At 42.6% G+C, this 23,587-nt stretch overlaps 1 protein-coding gene across 10 annotated transcripts in view; it reads right to left on the reverse strand.

Annotated features, from left to right (window-relative positions):
• The window catches only part of Brca1 (BRCA1 DNA repair associated), a 76,553-nt gene that overhangs the window by 29,891 nt on the left and 23,075 nt on the right, over positions 1-23,587 (reverse strand). For 4 of the 10 annotated variants that reach the window (XR_013053080.1, XR_013053079.1, XM_042282853.2 and 1 more), the window contains 7 exons: positions 18,376-18,512; positions 17,200-17,305; positions 15,848-15,893; positions 13,858-13,934; positions 9,300-12,647; positions 8,292-8,368; positions 2,914-3,085 (listed from right to left, as the gene is read on the reverse strand). Coding sequence is in view for 8 of the 10 variants with exons in the window: in XM_042282853.2 (XP_042138787.1) it covers positions 2,914-3,085; positions 8,292-8,368; positions 9,300-12,647; positions 13,858-13,934; positions 15,848-15,893; positions 17,200-17,305; positions 18,376-18,512 (3,963 nt within the window). In the remaining 2 variants the exon portion in view is untranslated. The remainder of the gene's footprint in view (positions 1-2,913; positions 3,086-8,291; positions 8,369-9,299; positions 12,648-13,857; positions 13,935-15,847; positions 15,894-17,199; positions 17,306-18,375; positions 18,513-23,587) is intronic. The other 6 variants (XM_042282856.2, XM_042282855.2, XM_076577669.1 and 3 more) reach the window with 3 other exon arrangements.

The following is a 23,587-nucleotide window of genomic DNA, read 5'->3' on the forward strand; positions in this document are numbered from 1 at the left end:
AAGTAATTTATACTGGGCATGTATAAATTTGTTCACTAATATTATGCAGGTTGTGGAATAAACCTTAGACAAACAGGAAGATCTATGCAGAAGAGCAGGGCACTGATTTTAAGACCCCAGGGAAGGGGCTTTCATCATCCTTAAGTATACTCGGTCACGGGCTGGTGAGATGGCTCAGTGATTAAAATGCTTGCTATGCACGTCTGAGGACCAGAGTTTGGATCCCCAAAACTGACATAAGTGCCGCTGGGCCTGACAGTCACATGTAACTCCAGCTTAGGCCAGCAGAGACAAAGGATCCTGAGAACAAGCTACCTAGGGAGACTTGCCGTGACAGCAGATCCCGGGGTTGACTGAGAGACCCAACGCCAATGGGTTAAAGTGCAAGAGCCATGGAGAATGACCAACACCAACCTCTGGCCTCCACACACCAACACGTGTGTGTGCTCACACACACAAACATGCATACATACAATGAGAATGAAAATGAAAAAGGAATACAAAATCTTAAAAATAATATAAGCAGTGGCTGGAGAGATGGCTCAGAATTTAGGAGTAACGGTTGCTCTTCTAGAAGCCCCAGGTTCAATTCCCAGCACATACATGGCGGCTTACAACTGTCTTTAACTGCAGTTCCAAGGGATCCAGAGACATCCTCTTCTGGCCTCCGTGGGCACCAGGTGTGTACACAGTGCACAGACAACATACCATACACATTAAACAAATTTCAAAAAAGAATTAGTATATAAATTTAAATAGTCACTAGCTAAAAGTAATGTACCAATGTTGGTTTTTTAGTTTTCAGAAAAGAATGATGATGGTCTAGGAATGTAACTTGGTAGAGTGCGTACCTAGTATTCATGAATCCCTGGGTTCGAGCCCCAGCACTGCGTAAACAAGCATGGTAGTGCTCACGCATACATAATTTTAACACTTGGCTAGTGGTGGAAAAAGCATCAGCAGGTCAAGCTTATTTAGTCACACAGTGGGTTAGAGATGAGCCCGGGATTTAGGAGACCTGTCTCACAAAAAGGGGGACGGGTTGGCTGAGATGGCTCAGTGGGTAAGAGTGCTTCTGTGAAACCATGAAGACCCATGTTATGTGCTCAGAGTGGTCTCATGTGCATCTGAGACCCAGTGCTGGGGGAAAGGTTGGGGGCACAGACATAAGGATTGCTGGGGCTTGCTGGCTTCCAGCCAGGCCCAAAACGAATGCAAACTACAGATTTAGGGAAAGACACAACCTCAGAGAAGTGAGAGGACACCCATGTGTGCATACCTGCACACATACGTGCACATACACTACACACACATACATCACATTCACCAAATAAACGATTTTGATAACGTTAAAGTAGCATCAGGAACAAACCACCCTGGTGCAAGGAGCCTCTGGGAATGCTCCATTAGATCACCTTACCTTTTCCGTAAACCTTCTTACCTCTAGTGCTTAAGTCTACATTAAAAGTATCTTTTTGTCTGTGTGCTTTTGAGACAGAATCTCTCTATGTAGTCCTGTCCTAGATCCTAGAGCTCACTATGTGAGTCAGACTGGCCTTGAACTCACAGAGATCCTCCTGCATCTGCCTTTTTGAGTTCTGTGACTAAAGATATTTAAAAGGAAAAGGAAAAAGAAATCGAGTTTTTCTTAATGCATCATCCTAAGGACAGAAAGGCTCAAAACTCAAGTTGGTATTGACAGTATTTTAGAAAGGAGCCACAAAGAAACATTTTTAATTTTTTCACAAAGCAACATTTTATCTACAGATATTCAGTGTGTGTGTGTGTGTGGGGGGGGGGGGATGATGACAACAAACATGTATGCCAAATACGAGGCAGTAGGTCTAGGCAGATACTGAACGCCAGACAGTAACAATTCTTATCTTGTGCATCAGAACTGAAAGTCTCGTCTATTTTCACAATAAAACAGTTGACAGTACCCCAAAGATAACTGTATCGGGGACGGGACTCTGGGCTTCATTATCTGGGGATGAACTAAATGAAGATGCAGTTACAAAGACAGTATTTAAGGAGATACATTTTTGATTCAGTGCCATAGCAACAGAGTTCCCAGCTTCCCTTGCATGAGCTACTCTTTCTTTCTGAACATAAAAATATTACAAGGCACAAGTGGAGACCAAGGTCACTACACTGAATAATGAACAGACTTGAGTCCCTAGAAAGAGTCACGGGAGGCCTTAGGGCCCCCAGAGGACAGTGGAGGAAGTGCTGGAGGAGGAAATGGAGCACCAAGTCAGGTGGGACCCTGAGGCTTGGGAAGAAACTCCAGAAGGGTTCACCACCTTGGTCAGTCCCTAAGCACCAACTCCTCCTGTGGTGTCCCACCAGACACTGTAATTGAAAGCTTCCTTAATTCCTGACTCCTCTGCCTCCACACCCCAAGTTCTGGGATGTCAAACAAGCTCTAGCAAAGCCCGCTCCCCAACTGAGAACTCAAGGGGCAGCTCCTGAAATCAGAGATCTCTTCCTTCAAACAAGAAAACACACGAAACAGGTCTCTGCTTTGTGAGCTAACATTATAAGAAGTACAGCTCAATGATTCTTATTTTCTCCTAGCATTCTGAAATTACGGGGTTACCTATAACCAACCTCCCCAACAACTAAGAACAAGAACTGTTTCTATCTCCTCTGGGGTCTCCATAGCACCACCTTGTAAACACGCAGAGAAGGACAGGAATGAATGATTATCTTGGGTTCCTAAAAATGGAACATCACTTGTGAGCAGGGGCTGGCAATAAGGCTCCCAAATTACTCATGGAGCAACTCAGTAAATACATGCTGAGCAGAGATCACACAAGGTCGGAACTCAGTCCTCACTTTCTGAAGGAAATAAAGGGTGAAGGGAGGGAAAAAATTTCCTTATGATGCTGGCATTTGCTTGGTATTACAGACCTGTTCCTGGGATGTTCTGCTCCGGATCTGGCGGGTCTTCGGGGGCACAAGGGTCGGCGATGAGGGGCGAAGAGTGGCCAGAAGGCTGGTTCCCCTGCTGCTCTAGCACGGCTTCCAGCTGGGCCATCTCCTGCCGGAGCTTTATCAAGTTATCTTTCATGGTGGCCCTCTGCTGTAAAACCAAGAACACCAAGGGTTAATATCAACTAATTTTAGCACGAGAACTGAAATCACCTAGTACGGAATTAGGGGTTCTGGTTGAATATTTTTTAATCCAACCATACTTGTGTGGTTAATGACCTTGAAATTATTTCAAAATGATGTTGGAGGAGGGCGCATCCTCCAACACTCCCAAATAGTCTTGCTTCATTGTAGCTCAATATTTTCTTTTAAAGATGAAAGAAAAGAGAAAATCAAAAAACAGTAACAGTACTTTAGGCTTAAAATTTGCAAGAATCTATTAACATCTTACATAAGCTATGCTTCAAAGATTTGATACTGTAAGATTAGTTCACAAAAGAAATGTGTGATTTATTTTTTAAAAAATTCTTTAATGGTCAGTTAGTGGTGTCACACACCTTTAATCCCAGCACTCAGGAGGCAGAGGCAGGTGGATGTCTGTGAGTTTGAGGCCAGCCTGGGCTACCAAGTGAGTTCCAGGATAGCCAGGGCTATGCAGAGAAATCCTGTCTCAAAAACAAAACTGTGTACAGATGTTTTGTCTGCACATGTATGCCTGGAACTCTCAGAGGTCACAAGAAGGCAATGTATCTACTAGAATAAGAGTTGTGAGCCATCATATGGGTGCTGGGAACAGAACCCAGGTCTTCCATAAGAGCAGCAAGTGCTCTTAATTGCTGAGCCATCTTTTGGGCCCCTGATGTATTTTTTATATTTTATTTTTAGAATACTTGTAGCCGAGAGTAGAGGTGCATGACGCTGTACTCAGCTCCAAGTGTATTTACTTTTTAAATGGATGAAGTGTTGAAGAATTTCCTACGACAGTCTAGAAAGCTTGTAACAACAGCTACTATTTTTTCTTGCCCCATGTGGCCACTGCTCCCCAGCCCTCCCGACAGCCTGGTCTACATAGGGAGTTTCAGGTTGGCCAGGGCTACAGTGAGACCCTGTCACAAACAATTTAGCAAATCTAAGGATTTAACAAGCAAAGAACATAGGCATAAAAGGAATTTTCCAAAATATATGTTTCTTCACCACTTTTAGAAGGAATGTTGCTGCTGTTTTCAGCTTCGAGGGAGATGGAATCTGTTTCACCTTCTGTTCCTTTCTTCTGACCCTTGAAAACGACTTTGCTCTTCATTAAAAGCAAGTCATTTTCTTTCTACAGCTACCCTAAATTCACAGTTTTCAGGAGGATTTTATGACCACAAAACAACAAAACTGTATTTCTAGCTTTACAAAGGTTCCCACTGCTACTCTGGCTGAGATTGTATTGCTGCCAACATCTGCAGTGACGCCAATGCCACCACGTGGTACCTGCTAGTACTGACATCACTGATGCAGCCCTGGCCAAGGCCCTACACAGACATCAGACCAATGCTTTAAAAGCTGAATTAGTCAGCACCCACCACCATCCCATCTAACCTCCAGGCGGCCATTAAACTCCAGAAAATCAGGGGAAAGGCAATCGGAGCATGGTTGCAGGGTCCTGCTTTTGGGTGTCCCCGCAGGAATAAACGTGTAACTTAGAGAAATTCCACTACAGGTAACTGCTCAGCTGCAGGAGAGAGGACAGAGCCGGCAGGTTACCAAGTCTACCGATTCCAGTTCTGAACTGCCTCTTTAATGTGCGCTCTTCTTCAGTTCTATTCCCACAATGCTACTCTCACACTTCAATATGGCTGCGACACTGCCAAAGTTTCCTAAGAGCCATGTTTATCAAGTCTCTTTTGTGCAAAAGGGCCTTAAGTGGCAGAATACAGCTCAGGTAATAAGTTAGTATTTTTGAACATTAAACAACTGTTAGTCTTTGCTGCCCTCAGGACAAAGTCCAAATTCCTAAACATACCATTCAGAAGTCCACCCACACCTTGATCTTATCTGTCATTTCCTTTGAGCATTTCCACAAGCCTAGTTTTCTAGAGACACAGGACTAGTCAGTGATGGCCAGGCCTTCCACGCTTCTATCTTTGCCTCAGTTGCTGCCGCCCCTCTTTTCCCACCTGGTAAACTCTTCTTTCAAAGCCTAGCTTAGAAGTCTTCATTGGGCGTCCCCACCAACTGTCTATCAGGTCGACAGTATGCCCCATGACTTGGCTCAGGCTGCCAATGCATCGGTATTCTCAGGGAACACACAACTTCCTGGATGGGAGGAACTTTCCCTTGTTTATTGTTTTGTGCCTATGTATCTCAGGCTAGCTTGAAACTTGAGATTCCCCTTCCTAAGCTTTCCTCGGGCCGGGAATGCTAAGGTTATGGGTGTACAAGGTGTGCAATAACATGCCCGACTCCACTGTCTAGTAGAGAATAAGTTCTTAGCAAACATTTAATGCAGAAATGAATAAATGGATGAATTAGTCTTTGGGGGTAGGAAGGCTGGCAAGATGGCTCAGTGGGTAGAGGTACCTGCCACCAAGCCTAATGACTTGAGTTCCATCCCTGGGACCCACATGATGGGGGAAGACAATCTTACATTGCACCTGCCTGCCGTGGAATATGTATACACACGCACACAATAAGCATCAAAAAGGTATATTAATGATACCAGATTAGGTATCATCTACCATCTATTACTCCTCAGCTCTATATAAACAGAGGGGAAAGGTCCCATTTCAATCATTTTGCTTGTTTGTACTAGTCCAGATTAAAGTTACCTGTTTTGAATAGATACTTGATAAAAACACTTTAAAAAATGAATACTGAACAAATAATAAACATATTTCTGGGAATAAGATCAGAGATACAAGAAACAACGAAGTAGTTTATTGAATGTCAAATATAATACAGTATGTCTAAGACAGATGGAACAAAAAGCTGGAACCTAAAAAACAAACAGCCAAGGGACAGAATTAGGTGACAGACATATTGATAGAGCCCCAAATCTACATCCAGGAAGGATCAGAGGAATTGAACATAGAGAAGACTTCTAAAGTCTTTTAATCTTTCTGATCAATATGGCAATCTTGCAAAAGTAGAGAATTTGAGTGATAAACAAGGCACACAATGGACAGTTGCCTCAATGGTTTCCTCCCAACTTCCACAGGCTTCAGGCCTAGGATTTACTCTGAACAGAGAACGGTCTGTAGGAGCCAAGTCCTCTCTATTTGTCATCCTCACAGCAATGCCAAGAGTTTAAAAGACTTAAAAACTGGACACCACCTAGTGTTGGCAGAGGTATAGGAAAGTGGGAACTCCAAATACTACAGAAGCTAGAAGCACAGGCTGGCTTAATCATTCTAAAGAATAGTAGGACACCATGTATCATACACCAAAAATCATCAAGATGTGGTATCTGGCAATCAGGATGTCTACTAGAGTGCTGTGCCTAATAGCAATGGTGCCTCTTAGCCCAGACCTTAATAGGCAGCAAAGGGGCAAATCAATCATTATACACTCAAACAATAGAAAGCCATACAGTAACTAAAAAGACGCCAGACATCATGGTGAACTCCTGTAGTTCCAGCATTCAAGATGTAGAGGCAGGAGGACCTCAAGTTCAAAGCCAGCCTTAGATATAACGAAGTAAGACGCTGTCTTAACAAATAAAAACACCCCTGACCCCAATACAGTCATCGAGGTTGGGGAGGTAGCTCCATTGTATAGTGCTAGCCTGGAATACACAATTCCTAGTACAATTAATAGAATAAGATAAAAAAGTCACTGTCAAATTTTAATGACACCATAAAAGGTAAATAACAATATTAGTATATAGAACATTACTTAATATTTATTTGTTTGTTTGTTTTTTGAGGCAGGATCTTACTTTGCAGCCCTGGCTGGCCTGGAGCTCACAACACAAACCAGGATGACCTGGAACTCACAGAGATTCACCTGCCTCTGCCTCTGGAGTACTGGGACTAATGGGGTGTGTTACCATGCCTGGCTCCTTTTCTGAGTTTTTGATGACAACAAGAATGATTTTAGGAATACTATGAATTCCCAGTTTCACTTAATTTAGTACTTTTTAGGAAGAGAAGAAAAATAACTCCTATGCTGGCAGCTAAAAGCACATTTACGCTTCAGGAGAGAAAGCCAAAGCTACATCAGGATGATTCAAAAGGTTCCAAATAACTCCATCTTAACAGTATACCTGCTGGACCAGTAAGGTGGCCCAGAGCATAAAAGCACCTGCCACCACACGTGAGGACCTGATTTGATGCCCAGAACAGCTTCCATAAGGTGCCACCTGACCTCCACACATTCACCCTGGTGGCAGACACACCCATACACGATCACAATTCAAGGTAGATAAGCAAATCACGTGAAACATACAGTCAGGTACGGAGACCTCTGACCAGTCTCATGCCAGAACCGTTGTGTACTCTGCATCGGACCTGTGCAGGGACACAGAGGGAACCCTAGGAAGTGGCCCAGCCAGTGACAGATAAACACAGGAAAGAGAGACTTAGATGAATCCAAGGTTGGGACAGTAGTTTGGAAAATTTTGGTGTCACTTTTACAAAAGGAAAACTAGGTGACAGCGCCAGGTTCTGGCTGTGAGAAAGATAATGCTCTTCAGAGAGACTGTCCTGCCTCAGGGACAGAAGCATTCACACAACCAAATGCTGCAGATTTAAGGAAACTGCTGTCCCTTACAAACATCACCAGTCACCAGTCCCTTACCAGGTTCAGGAATTAATACCACGTACGTTCTTTTCTAATGAGGAAGAGACGACATATCACCAACAAGCAACTAGACTATAAACAACAAAAATAAGAGGAAATACCCACAACACAGTGAAAGGCAAGATGATCTCTAGTGGAAAGGCAGTCCTGTACGTTTTAATTTGGTTCTGAGAATAAATATATCCCTCTTGACACAATAATGCTTCCATATAATTTTGCTATGGGGCAAGTAGGTTTTAAAGATCTGGCTTTTAATCCCAGCAGAGGCAGGCGGATCGCTGTGAGGCCAGCCTGGTCTACAGAGTGAGTTCCAGGATAGCCAGGGCTACACAGAGAAACCCTGTTTTAAAGTTAGTATTCAGTGTTTTATAGTGAGTTAGACAGTATCAAAGCTATTAAAGGTATCAAGTTCCACCAGGGTATTCTAAAAAAAAAAAAAATCCCATTTGACTTTACAAGGCATCACGCACAACTGTTAGGCCATTAATCCAGACGTGACATTAGCAGCCATAAGCTGTAGGGTTCATACCACCATATACAAAGGACACCACCAATATGCGAATGCTTCTTACCTGCGTGGTTAAAATCTCACTCTGGGAGCCATCTTCAGAAAGGTTGGTTTCACTCTCGTACCCAGAAGCCGCTTCACCTGAAACGACAGGGAAGTCAGTGGTGTGGAGCAGCGCATGAACTCTGCGCCTGCAGTGTCTGTCTGTCCGTCCTTTTCACAGCACTTGTCTCACTTCCACGTCATACAAACGACCAAATTCAGGATGCTCATTTCCTGGCAGAATTCCTACAACAGGCTGGGTGTGGTGAGGAATGCATTTAATCCCAGATTTGGGGAGGCAAAGGCGGGCAGATCTCTGCTCCAGGCCAGCCAGGGCTACACAGAGATCATGTCTTAAGAAAACACAAACAAATCAGAAAAATTCTACAATAAAAACCAGAAGCAATTAAGTCATTCAAGTTCTTCCTATCAGATATTCTGGCTGCATGAAGTCATTAAAAAAAAAAAACAAAAAAACCCAGATTTTATTTTTTACAATTTTTAATTATGTGTATGCTGTGTGTCTTTGTAGGTTACTTATATGTGAACACAGCAGGTACCTGTGGAAGCCAGAGGCATTAGATCACCCCCTGGAGCTGGAGTTACAGGTAGTCACCTGACATGGATGCTGGGAACCAAACTTAGATTTACTGCAAGAGAGTACCTATTCTTTTTTTCCCTTTTTATGTATTTATTTATTTTTTGGTGTTTTGCCTGCATGTATATCTATATGAGGGTGCTGGATCTCCTGGAATGGAAGTGACAGAAAACTCCGAGCTGCTATGTGGGTGCTGGGAATTGAGCTTGGGTCCTCTGGGAAGAGCAGCCAGTGCTTATAAGAGCTGAGCCATCTCCCCAGGCCCTCCACCAAGACCAAAGAGTGCCTGTTCTTAACCACCCATCTCATCTCTCCAGGTCCAGGATGGACTTTTGACTTAAGGAAAAGGACTGTACTTGGAAACTCGTGTACCCTCAAAAGGCGTAACCACTCAGCTCACTTCTTTAGACTGATGCCCACAAACACCACTACCTGAATCTGGGATTATAATATCCTCTTCTTGATCACTGTCTTCTTCTAGGCAAGCTCCCATTTCCTCATCTGAAATCAATTCCTTGTCACTTGGAAAAACTTGCTCGTTCTCAGACTGGTGACTCATCTGTTTGGAGGGAGGATTAAACAAGGGGTCCTGGGAGGCTGCGTTTGCAGCCGAGTCTTGTACGGCACTGTCTTGTACGGCACTGTGCTGGGAGGAGAACAGGCTGCCAGAGCATTTTGGGTCCTCACCAAGGGGATGTTCCTGGGAATCCTCTACCAAGATCACCTCGCTACTGTCAGCACTGATGGTGCGCTTCCCCGGTGCCTGGGTCCCCGCGGCCTTCTCGGACAGATGCTGTGTCCCGACACTGCTCAGTCTGGTAAGGTCAGGTGTAGTGCTTACTCTGCCAAGCAAGTGCTGGAAGCTGGGAAGATCTTCATCCTCACATTCACTCTCTTCTGAGTCCTCTAATTTCCTAGACCCTCTACGGAGACTCCGAATCAGCGACGCATGGGTTAAAGGGCTAGGGCTCCTGCTCAACTCTCTTCTCTGGACACTTCCATTAAAAACAGCAGACTTCTCCAGGATGTCACCCTCACCGAAGCTAGTGTTTTCCTGCATTTCAACATCATCCAACAGGTCATCAGGTGTCTCAGAACAAACCTGAAAACCATTACCACTCCCCAGAGGTTGTTCGAGCTTATCGGCGAACAGACACGGAGAGGAGTCTGCACCAAGACTCTTACCTCCCTGCTTTTTTATTTTAAGATTTTCATAATCACTCACAGGAAAACTTTGCTTACAGATTCCAGATTGCATAAGACCTAACGGAAGCACAGTGTTTAACTTAGTCCCTCCGCTTCTACCTAGCTGTCCTTGGAAGTTTTCACCACTGGAACATACTTCATTAATACTGCCTGAGCTGGCTTCTTGACAAGCATTTTTCCTGTTGTTTTGGCTAACTGTGTGTTTTTTACTTTGAACAACTGTCTCATTTCCCATGGCCTTTTCAGTTGACAATGTATGTTTCTCAAATTGTCCCTCTGACAGAGTTTTCCTATGGTCAGTCTTCATAAAGGACATGATGGGAGAAACTGATTGTTGAAGACGTGAGTTTTGTGGAATTCTGGGGTCACCCGCAGTGCTGAGATCGTTTTCATTGCTTCTGTACTGAGATGATGGACAAGGCCTGGACACTCCAGCACGCACTGGATCGGTGCCTGGCTTACCTTCCTGATGAAGCAGAGGTACACTCACTGTGGCAGTCACTGCCTGTCCACAACTGATTTCAGATTCTTCATGTCCCCGATTTTCTTCTTGTTGTTCACCTTCAGAAGTCACTTTTGCACTCACTTCCCTTAAGGACATGGAGGAAGCACAGGCTGTTACACCCTCCTTTTGGGGATCTCTTGGTTTGGAAAATAAAGTAAATGACTGACGCTTTGGAACTTGAAATGTATTCTGTAAATACTGAGTATCAAGTTCACTCTCTTCCATTTCTGTCTCCTGAATGTGGCTAAGTCCGTGTCTCAGTGGATGCTGGAAGCCCTCAGTGCTGCTTCCAGCATCTTTAGAACCGTGGACCAGTTCCTTGGGGTTTTCACTTGCTACAAACTGAGTCATGCACTGACCTGATCCTGTTTTTGCATATCTGGCAGTGTTAGCTTCCAGTAATGACATACTGTTCTGCATGTCATCATCAGTGTCAGGGACCAGTGAAACGCTGGTACTCTCCTCAGATCTCTCAGTAGGTAAACCTTGCTCTCCACCCAGCACCAGATCCTTCAGGTCTTTGGTACTGTCAGGCATTTGGCTTAGTTCACGTTTCTCTACTTCTTTGCTCTGAGGGCGAGGACTGACAGGCCCTTGAGGTTCATTAGAACGTGGACAGTTATTTAATAAACCAGGTGTGTTTGTTAGTTTCTCTTCTGGGAAAGCATCACTGGCCCTTCTCTTCCTTATTTGTTCATTTGGCTCATTATTCTTCTTGGCATCTGCTGCAGGTTCTGTGTCCACTGTGAGCTGAGGCTTTCTAATATGCCTGATTGGCCTTTGGCTGGAATTGTTTTTCCTTGTTTCTTCACCGCTACTACAACTATCAATTTGAAATTCGGTACAAGTAGGTGGGCTGGGATTCCCACTGACTGGTTCAAGTGCAAGAACACATTTGGTGGAAGATTTCCTCCTCAGCCTATTTTTCTTCGGAGCTTTTGAATCGCGGACGTTTAATTCTAGCTCCAAATCACTTACACTGTTGCTTATAGCTTTGGCTTTAGTTGTGAAAACAGGCTCTTTTCCCAGTGATTTTACTGGATTAGCATTTCTCTCTTTCTGAAGATTACTGCCTTTTGACTCGTTCTCATGACCATTACTGGTAATACCCACCACTTGGCCATTCGGCTCCATTTGGTCAGTTCCCTGATTTATATTTTCAGGAGTCTTTGGAATAACTGTTAAATCTGCTTTCTTGATAAAATCCTCAGGCTGAAGGCATGTAGTTCTCCTTTTACGTTTTAATTTATTTGTGAAGGGGTTCGCTTGTGTTATCTGTGGTTCTGTAGTATATGTGCCTAGAATTTCAGTTACATGGTTCAAGTGAGGGAGGCCTCCCTTTCTCTGATATGTCTTCCCAAATATTTTATCTTTGATATCATTCTCTACTGGTTTGGAGAAGTCTCTTTTGCTCTTATACATTAAAGCATTATGGGGATCAGAGGCCACGAAGTCTGTTTCCTTTAAAGAACTGGAACACCCATCTACTTCATTGGAAACTTCGAGCACAGCAGCTGCTTCAGCATTTGCCTGCCGCCTCCTGTCTGAAGTGCCGTCAGGAGCTAACGTTCCACCAGTCTTGGAGAACCACTCGTTAACTTTCTGAATGCTGCTATTTCGTGTCGTCCAAGGAACATCTTGGGTAGCTCTAGCATTCTCAGGGCACAGACTTTCCTGATTATTCCATTTCTTCCTCCCACAGAGGGACTCAGCATCCAGATCTACCTTTTTCTCAGTGCTGGGAATCTGCCTATCATTACATGTTTCTTTACTCTCAGCCCATCTGTTCTGTTGGCTCCTTGCTAAGCCAGACTGTTTGCTTTTATTACAGAATTCAGCCTTTTCTACATTCATTCTGTCTTCAGCGAGTAATAAACTGCTCTTCTCCTGCTGTAATGAGCTGGCATGAATATCCGTGCCACATGGCTCCACATGTAAGTTTGAAACAGGAATACCCTGACATTTTTCTGGATGCCTTTCAGTTGCATGATTCTCAATGGGGTTCAAATCTTTATTACTGCATTGATCCTGTTCAATATCTGTTATGTCCTCAGAAAACTCACAAGCAGCTGAAATATACAAAATAACAAGGTACTTAAAAATGGAATTATCATGAGAAAATACATTCTTAATTAATATATCTTGGGAGTAGAAATCAATCCACTAACCATACTTTTTAAAATTTTACATTAAAGAAAGTTTTAAGTGTATAAATGTTTTGCTTATATGTACGTATATGCAACACAGGCATGCCTGGTGCTCACAGAAGACAGAAGAGGATTTCAGATCCCTTTTGGTGCTGGGAACCAAATCCAGGTCTTCCTCAAGAGCAACAAATTCTTTTAACTGCTGAGCCATCTCTCCAGCCCCAATCCACTGGCTTTTTGTTTGTTTTCTGAGATAGGGTTTCTCTGTGTAGCTGTCTTGGAACTCACTATGTAGACCAGGCTGGCCTTGAACTCACAGAAATCCTCCTGCCTCTGCCTCCCAAGTGCTGGGATCAAAGGTGTGCACTGCCATCACCCAGCTTCCACTGGCTTTAGAGGAGCTAACGTCATAAACTACAAGTATACTGAAGATCTGGCTCATACTCATCCATGTAACCCCATTATGTAGAGTCTAATATTTTCCTAAACAGGATAATTCGATCACATCTCCTATTCCCCTAGTCTCTTAAGATTGAACAAAAAGCAGATTATTTGATCAACAGACTTTAACTTTTCTGTTCTGTTTGCAGACTCATATGCTCCACTTTTAAAAACTAGCTGACAGCTAGGTGTGGTATTCCATCACTGAGAAGGTTAAGGTAAAAAACATGCTGATAGTTCAAGGCCAGCCTGAACCATAATACACTTGTTTCTAAATCAGTCAAAACAAAAAGAAACAAAAATCAGGTAGCAAGAATGAAATATATCAACTAAGAGGAAAGGACAGCAAGGGCTGGTGGTATGTGACTATAACCTCAGCACTTGGGTGGCTTAAACAAGAGGATGGTTAGACTACTCTGGGTTATATAGTAGAACTGTCTTTAAAAAAGTTCAGTGGCAGCATGCAGCTGCACTCAATATTACTATAATCACAGCAGTCTAGTGCTACTCACTGTCTCACAATGGCAACTGAGGAAAAAATGATACTTTAGTTCTTTAAAGACGTTGTGAATTATAAATGTGAATTATAAATTATAAATAAATTTGGAACCTGGTCTTCAGATTAATTTAATTACAGAACTCATCTACCCATTCTCTTTAGTGTCATTAAGTTGGGAAGGTTTGACATTACCCTTTTCTGCAGACTCCAAACTGGCTTCATCTCCGGCTTCCCGAGGGGTCATTTGTAACAATTCCTGGTCTCTCACACTAAAGGAGGGAAAGACAGAACCCCTAATGAGAAATTCTACTTGTACGCTCACAACCTGTCAAATGAGTAAGATCAAATATTTTATTTAGCTCCTCTAGGTAGGGTCCTAAGAGCTGAGCAGACTGGCTCACCTTTTGAAATCTGCTCTCCTTTTAAGTGCCTTCCAGTAAAAATGGAGTGGTCAAAGACTGAGAACAGTCACAAAGATCAGACGAGTGCACAACACTGCTTTCCGGATATGCAATAAGAACACACTTGCACGCTCAGGAACCACTGGGGAACAGGGGGTAGCAAGATTCTAAGAGCCAGAGGTTGGAAAGAGCAGAGCAAAACAGTGTCTTCTGGACACTGCAGGACTAGTGCACTCAGGAACTGACACAACTGTGGCTGTGTGCACACCATCTGTACGAGATCACGCCTGTCAACACTGTAGCACAGAAAGAAGAGGGGTTCACAAGCCCACGCCTCCACCTCAGGAGCTATGGACGGTCCATAGATTCTGAGGGAGAGTTAGTTTCCTCAGGAGTGCACGGTCCCTTGTAGGGTGAGACTGAGCACATCCTCCAGTGGATGTCTTAACACCCTAGGGTAATAGAGAAATGGTTCAGTGGGGTTTTTGTTGTTGTTGTTGTTTTTTGTCTTTTTGTTGTTGTTTTGTGTTTCCAGACAGAGTTTCTCTGTGTAGCCCTGGCTGTCCTGGAACTCACTTTGTAGACCAGGTTGGCCTTGAACTCAGAGATCTGCCAGTCTCTGCCTCCTGAGTGCTGGGACTAAAGGAATGAGCCATCACGTCCTGCTAAGAAATGGTTCAGTGTTAAGAGCACTGGTTGAGCTTCCAGAGTACCTGGGCTCGATCCCTAGCACCCACAGAATGGCTCACAGACCTCTGTAATCCCAGTTCCAGGGAACTGGACTCACTCTTCTGGCCTCTTCAGGCACTAGGCACAAATATGGCGCACAAATATATGTTCAGGTAATATACCCACACACATAATTTTCATTCTTTCTTTCTTTCTTTTTTTTTTTTTTTGAGACAGGGTCTCTCTCTAGACCAGGTTGGCTTTACTCACTGAGATCCACCTGCCTCTGCCTCACAAAAAAGAGTTCTGGATTAGCTGGATGGTGGTGGCCCATGCCTTTAATTCCAGCACTTGGGAGGCAGAGGCAGGCAGATCTCTGTGAGTGTGAGGCCAGTCTAGTTTACAGTGTAAGTTCCAGGACAGGCTCTAGAGCTACACAAAGAAACCCTATCTCGAAAAACAAAAAACAAACAAAATAAACAAGCAAAAAAAAAAAAAAAAAAAAAAAAAAAAAGAGAGTTCTGGGATTAAAGGCATATGCCACCAAGCCCAGTTCCACATTTAAAAAAAAAAAACCTCTAGCACTGAACCATACTTCTAGCTTCAACCCCCTCCAATTTTAAGGTTAGGTAGAAGTAATTTATAAACAAAAATTTAAGAATAATGACCAGTGATCATAGATCTTAAGAAAGGAAACTGGATGATTATAAATAAAATTAAGCTCTTTGGGCCAGGTGTGGTGGTATATGCCTTTAATCACTCGGGAGGTGGCAGATAGATCTCTGTGAGTTAGAGGACAGCCAGGGCTACGTAGATCTTGCCCCCAAATAAACAAACAAAATAGATCCTTTAGTATTTTCATCAGCCATAATTACTACCACATATGAGAAAGCCAAAGAATAACCATCAGGAGGTAACAAGTGTGTGCTGACTTCTACTGTTATCTAAAACTCCTTTGGCATTAGAAAAATGTACAACAAACAAAAAAATATTCCCCAGGAAATAAAATAGACGGACGAAACTAAATGATCCTTAAGGTTTCTTCTAATACCATGACCTAAATCTAAGAACCTCAATATTAATTGGAGATGAAAAGGCTCCTTGTGACTTACCTGCAATCATCTGGCCTCTTAACTGTCTCTTCAGAAGAATCAGACTCTTAAAAAACAAAAAACAAAACCCAAAAATCATTCAAGGTTTTTAATTAAAAGGGTTAAAAAAAATGCTTCTTGCAAAACAGTGGTTCATCCAGAAACACTTACAATGTATATTTTATATAAATAATTAACACGTTACATTATAGACATTACCCACTGTGTGCAATCAGAGAAATGGCTGAAAGCCTGGGCTCCAAAGCCAACTAACTCCCTATGTCCAAATTCTTCTTTCTAATTTTTCAAGACAGGGTTTCTTTGAACTCACAGATCTGCCTGCCTCTGCCTGTGCTGGGATTAAAGGTGTGCACCACCACCACTGCCAGCCCAACCTCCAAATTCTTAACCTCTCTGATTTAATATTCTCATCTGTAAAATTAGCAACCACCTCAAGACTGACATCTTAGATGAGGTATACAAAAAAATACAACAGCACCTAAAATACAGTTAAGTGCTCCTAAATATTAACTGACATGATTTGCACTACTTTTATTAACATACGCACACACATGGTATAGGTGTTAGAGGACAACTTTATCGGAGTTGGTTCTCTCCTTCCACAATGTAGAGTCTAGGGACTGAATTTAGGTTATCAAGCTTGGTGGCAAGAGCCTTTACCAACTGAGCCATCTCATCACCCACCCCTACCCCCCCAGAATATTTTTACAAAACAACACCATTGTTGATGGATTTTTTAAGATCAGAAGACATACAAGTTAATTTCAAAGAAATCCAATAAATATTATGTAGATCCATGGTAGTGCAGGGAACTCAAAATAAAGCCATTCTTCCCAATTTGATTACTGATTTATTTCTGAGCTAGGATTCTATAGTATCTCAGGCTGTCCTCAAACTCAGGATCCTCCTGGTTCAGCCTCTCAAATGCTGGAAGGACAGACCTGGCCCTCACAAAGTCTAGAGAGATAGTAAAGAGACCTTTTGGAACTTTGAGCTCACTTCTTTTGTCTTTTTGGCCAGCTGAGGATAGAGTCCAGGGCTTGTACAGTTTGTCTTGGATTCCTCTAAATGCTATGGCAACTAACCATGTTCTTTATTATAACTTTACATTTTTCTAAAATTTACTTATGTTCATAACCAACATCTTCCCTTTTGTTTTACAAAGATTCAAGGTGTGAAGTGTAACTTTTACATAATTGATAATTCATGATAGAGCCCATAAAATTATTTTACTTTCATTTACCAAAACTCCACGCAACATGTATAAATCATAACCAAGATTTTTGATAGAACTATAAGCCAAACAATCTAGCAATTATTATTTCGAACTTAATAAAATGCAAGACCCTTACCTAATTCAATGTACACAGATTTATTTCGCGGCTGTGTCTGCTGAGTTTTCTTCATTGATCTCACAATTCCAAGGTTAGACAGTTGGACACTAAGACTGTCCTTCTGCTAAACGGTAAAGAATGCTTTAATTTTTATGTTTTGAAAATTTCCTTTTTTTTTTTGCTTTATTTTTCCAACTAATTATAATCATGAGTATTTCCTAAGTATTAATATAGAGAAATTTGAAGCTGATAGTCTGTATTTCCAATCACATCTGGTAAGATTGGCAACATAAAATGAATTTTCAAAAAGGATAAATGATAAAAGAAAGAGTCTGAGGGGGAGGCCATAAAGGAGGGACAGAAGTTAGCAAGGATGGGAGTCAAGGGAAAGAACCATGAACACACACTTTGTTTGAAAATGTCATAGTGGGGCTAGAGAGATAGCTCAGAGGTTAAGAGCACTGGCTGCTCTTCCAGAGGTCCTGAGTTCAATTCCCAGCAACCACATGGTGGCTCACAACCATCTGTAATGAGAACTGGTGCCATCTTCTGGTGTGCAGGCATACATGCAGGCAAAACACTGTATATATGATAGATAAATAAATAAATCTTTAAAAAAAAAAAAAAAAAAAAAAAAAAAGCCGGGCTGTGGTGGCGCACGCCTTTAATCCCAGCATTCGGGAGGCAAAGGCAGGCGTATCTCTGTGAGTTCGAGGCCAGCCAGGACTACGACCAGAGACAGAAAAACCCTGTCTCAAAAACACCAATAAATAAATAAGTAAACAAATCTAGACTATTTAAATAAAAACATCTTTAAAACCCCAGCATTCCTAGGAACACTTAGTAAGGTGTATTCTGTGATCTATGCCATCCAGCACATATGGATGGACAAAAGACGTCATTACATTTTCTTTGGTAATTACAGTGGTCAAGTGGAAGTAATTTTCAAATGCTTCCAAAAGATCAGTGATACTGTATCTGTTTCATCCAAGCACCAGCGCTGATGGAGTTATAAAACGGGAGGGTCTATACGGTGTCTCTTCTAAGTCTGTAACTCTTCTTTATTAGAACACTTGTCCAGCCACTTGTTTACCATCATCCTCTCTTTCCTAAGTTTTCATATAAATCCACTCATTCACAGTGCCAACACTTAATAAACAGATGCCAGAAAAGAAAAACGGAAAACAGCTTTACCAAGGTGGCATTTCCAGATTCAATCGGTCGAAGTCTTTTGACACGGTCTCGGTAGCCTATACTCTGGATAATAGAAGCCTCCTCATTCAAAGGTTCAGAAGAATTTCTCATTTTTGAAAAACTGTAACTGTTTGCAACTTTAAAACATAAAACATGTTTTAGTTAGAAGAAACCATATTAATCTTCATTAAATATCCAGACTGCTCCCTGCTGTATAAGGATAATGCAAACAACAACCAAACCAGCCTGGTGGAGGTGGCAGCGCATGCCCTTGATCCCAGCACTAGAGAGGCAGACGCAGGAGGGTCTCTGAGTTCCAGGACAGTCAAGACTACACAGAGAAACCCTGTCTTGAAAAACCAAACAAAAAAGAATAATTCATTATGGATACATTTAATATTGTTTTTTTGTTTGTTTGTTTGAGGCAGATTCTGTATAGGCCTCATTTTGTCTGGAATTTGATAGCTTTGAACTCAGAGATCCACCTGCCTCTGCCTCCTGACTGCTAAGATTTAAGGTGTATGTCACCATGTCTGTCTACCTTTAATTTCTAATGTATTTTTCAGTTTATGTGTATGTGTGTATGCATGCATGAGTTCATGTAGCATGTGGGTGTAGGTGCCCACAGAAGTCAGAGGGCATTGGGTCCCCTAGAGGTGTAAGCCACCTGCTGTCATTGATCAAATCTGAACCTAGGTCCTCTGTAAGAAGAGGTAAGCATTCTTAACTGCTGCTTTGATTACCTAAAAAAATTTTAAAGTCCAGTTTAGAAATTCAGAGACTATCCAAGTTATTTTTATTCCACACACACACCTAAATATTAATAAATTTGCTCATTAACAAGTTTATCGTTATTTCTCTTAATTTAAGGAGTGACAATTCACCACTATCGTTTGTACCACTAAGAAAGGAAGCGTTAAGCAATGGCGTACAATTGATAAAACACTCCAATTTCAGAGACATTAAGATATACATTTTAATCAGGTGGTGGTGGACCGCGTCTTTGATCCCAGCTCTCCGGAGGCAGAGGCAGGCGGATCTCTGTGAGTTTGAGGCCAGCCTGGGCTACAGAGTGAGAGCCAGGAAAGAGGCACAAAGCTACACAGAGAAACCCTGTCTCGAAAAACAAACAAACAAACAAACAACAAAGGACTAAAGAAATACATTTTAGGAATGAAGCCTAAGATGTGAGACTGATAGGAGTGGTTTAAGACACAGGCTGGCAAGATGGCTCGGTGGTACAAATGCTCGTGTGATGCCTTATGACCTGAGTTTGACCCCAACCCATGTGTTAACCTGCAAGTCCCACTTGCCCAAGGACAAATAACTTCCTGGAATGCTGGGGGCTGCTGTTCATGTAAGATAGCAAGCCATGGGTTTTCACTTCAGTCAACAAGGTTGTTTGCCCCAAATGCACAGGATGTACTTGATCACATGTAGGTAGGAGGCATGTAGGCAGGAAGTATGCCAAGATGTGTGCCTGCCCCCCATTGGACAAAGGCAGGATAGATAGCCTTGTGGGTTCTGCCTTTATAAACACCTGACTAACCTAATTCAGCACCATTGTCTGGGAATCTCGTGTATGGACCTGGCCAGGCCAGTGTCCACAGTCCTGGACAGTATTAAATAAGCTTGCTCTAATTAGTCAATTGTGGGTTTGGTCTTTCTTCTCCTCACAATTGTCAGGTTTAACACCATGTAAAGGTAGGAGTCAAATCAACCCTAAAGTTGTCCTCTGATCTCCAAATGTGTGCCCTAGGGAATGCATGTCTGCATTCAAACATACTACTACAAATAATAAAAACTTTAAAAATCAGGGCCACTGAGTAAAGGCAGTTAGCACCAACCCTGAAGATCTCAGCTCAATCCCCGAGACCCACATAGCGGAAGGATAGAAGTAACTCCCAAAAGCTGTCTAGATTTGCACATACATACTGTGGCATGCCTGAGCCACACCCCTCCATACACACAAACAAATGTAACTTAAAAAAATTTAGGGCTACAGAGATGGCTCAGCAGTTATATGAGCACTGGCTGCTCTTCCAGAGGATCCAGGTTCGATCCCCAGCATCCACATGGTGGCTGAAACCCATCATAACGAATTCCAGGGAATGGGGATCCAGCTCCCCCTGGAGTCTGCAGGCAGCAAGCACACACGTGGTCCCCTGACACACATCACCACCAAAAGCAGTGAGAGCAGGAACTCAAGCAGGGCCGGAACCCAGAGCTGATGCAGAGGCCACAGCGAGAGCTGCCAACTGGCTTGCTCGTCATGGCTGGCTCAGCCTGCTTTCTTCTAGAACCCAGGACCGCCAGCTCAGGGGTGACTCACTCACAGTGGGCCGGACCCACATACATCAGTCGCCAATTAAGAAAATGCCCCACAGGCTTGCTTACAGCCCAATTTTATGGAAGTATTTTCTCAATTGAGGTTCCCTTCTCTTAGATGACTCTAGCTTATGTCAAGTTGACATAAGAGTAGCCAGCACATACATGCAGGCAAAACTCCCATACACAGGAAATTAAATTTTAAAATATATAAAGAGATTAAGGAGGCTGAGGAGAGAGCTCAGTAGCACTTGCTGCACTGATAGGAGGCCTTGAGCTCGATTCTCAGCACTCATGAAAAGCTGGACATGGTTAAGCTTTGAGCAGCAGTTCAGCTGAGATCCATTTGAAGAGGACACAAAGGCTTCCAGTCTGAGGAAACAGGATCAGCTGAGGAACTGGCGAGGTGAGGTTAGCTGTGGCTTGTTCTGTTTCTCTGATCTTTCAGCGTTCACCCCAATACCTAGCTCCGGGTTTGTTTTTATTAATAAGACCTTTTAAGATTCCTGCTACACAAAAACCCACATACAGGCATATACACATAACTAAAAAAGATGAAAATAAATCACACACTCTCTCACACACACACCCCTGAACACACAGACAATTAAAATATACATCTTAAGACTGGGTGTGATGTGGTGGCCTATGCCTTAAATCCCAGCACTTAGAAGACAGACAGGGCACTCAGGGAAGGAGCCATCTCCGTGGGACACCACCAGAACGGACTGAACATTCTGCCCGAGGCCGACCTGGGGCCCAGCTGCGATCCTGCGAAGCCCAACAACTTGGAGGTATTGGTGAGATTGCCCTACTGATCAACCTGTTAGCTGAGATCCATTCTGGTGAGATTGCCCTACAGATCAACCTGCTCAGCTGAGATCCATCTGGGAGAGGTTTCAGAAGCCTGCAGCCTGTAGTCTGAGGAAACAAGATCAGCTGGGGAGTTGGCTAGCGAGCAAAACGAGACCCGAGAATGCAAGAGAAGGAGCCGTCCAGCCACCGAATCAGATCACCAGAATCATAAGCCCATCCTACAGCACCTGGGAACAGGTAAGGCCCCAGCCATTGGAGCCCCAAGGGCCAGGCAGCTACATTTCCCTGCTCCCTCACCAAAACAAAAAACAAAAAACAGCCCCTGAGAACCCAACAACTACTGGAGTCATAAGTCCACCCTACACAAACTGGGAACAGCCATTGGAGCCCCTAGGGACTGGACAGTGGCCTCTTTCCCCCTGCCCCCTCACCAAGAAAAGCATTCCATGGGACACCAACAACCACTGAAGCCATAAGCCCACCCTGCACAGATTGGGAACAGCTGCTCCCTGAAACAGAACCCAGTAAAATTGACTGGACTAAGCTGCTTCCAGAGAAACAAAGCCCAACAGCACCTATTTAACCAAGAACTCCTAGTGGACCAAGACTATCAATTAGAACGAGAGGCACCTTCAGACACAGACACCACCTGCACCGAGCAGAAGAGATGAGTAGACACCAGTGCAAAAATACAAGCAACAACATAAAGACCTATATGACACCATCAGAACCTAATGATTCTACACCTGCAAGACCTGAACATATCAATGCAGAAGCAGAAGAAATCAATCCTAAGAATGACTTTAAGAAAATGATAGAGGCCCTTAAAGTGGAAATAAAAAACAAACAAATTTTTAGGAAGAAATCAAAGAAAGCCAAGAAAAAGTAATTAAACAGATGAAGGAAACAGTTCAAGATTTGATAGTTGAAATCGAGACAATAAAGAAGACACAAACTGAGGGAATACTGGAAATAGAAAATCTGACTAAACAAACAGGAACTACAGATGCAAGCATAACCAATAGAATGCAAGAGATGGAACAGGGAATCTCTGACGTCGAAGACACAATAGAGAAAATAGATTCGTCCATCAAAGAAAACACTAAAGCCAAAAAAGTTGTAACACAAAACGTCCAAGAAATTTGGGACACAATGAAAAGACCAAAACTAAGAATAATAGGGATAGAAGAAGGAGAAGAATACCAACTCAAAGGCATAGAAAATATATTCAACAAAATCATAGAAGAAAACTTTCCTAAAGAAAGAAATACCTATGAAAATACAAGAAGGGTACAGAACACCAAATAGGCTGGATCCAAAAAAAAAAAAAAAAGTCCCCTCACCACATAATAATCAAAACACTAAATATACAGAACAAAGAAAAAATATTAAGAGCCGCAAAGGAAAAAGGCCAAGTAACATATTAAGGCAGACCCCATCAAAATAACACCAGACTTCTCAATAGAGACAATGAAAGCTACAAGGTCCTGGACAAACGTTATGCAGACACTAACAACAATGGATGCCAACCCAGACTGTTACACGAAGCAAAACTCTCAATCACCACAGACGGAGTAAACAAAATATTCCACAATAAAAGCAGATTTAAACAATACTTATCCATAAATCCAGCCCTACAGAAAGCAATAGAAGGAAAAATCCAACCTAAGGAAATTAAACACACCCACGAAAACTCAGGCAATAGATAATTCCACACCAACAAATACCAAAGAATGGAAACACAACACTACCACCAAAAAATAACAGGAATTAACAGTCACTGATCATTAATATCCATCAATATCAATGGTCTCAACTCACCTATAAAAAGACACAGGCTAACAGAATGGATAAGAAAACAGGATCCATCCTTCTGCTGCATACAAGAAACACACCTCAACTTCAAAGACAGACATTACCTCAGAGTAAAAGGCTGGGAAAAGGTTTTCCAGTCAAATGGACTTAAGAAGTAAGCTGGTGTAGCTATCCTAATATCTAACAAAATAGACTTCAAACTAAAATCAATTGAAAGAGATCGGGAAGGACATTACATATTTATTACAGGGAA

Source organism: Peromyscus maniculatus, chromosome 8, assembly GCF_049852395.1.
Source record: "Peromyscus maniculatus bairdii isolate BWxNUB_F1_BW_parent chromosome 8, HU_Pman_BW_mat_3.1, whole genome shotgun sequence".
NCBI classification, from domain to species: Eukaryota; Metazoa; Chordata; class Mammalia; order Rodentia; family Cricetidae; genus Peromyscus; species Peromyscus maniculatus.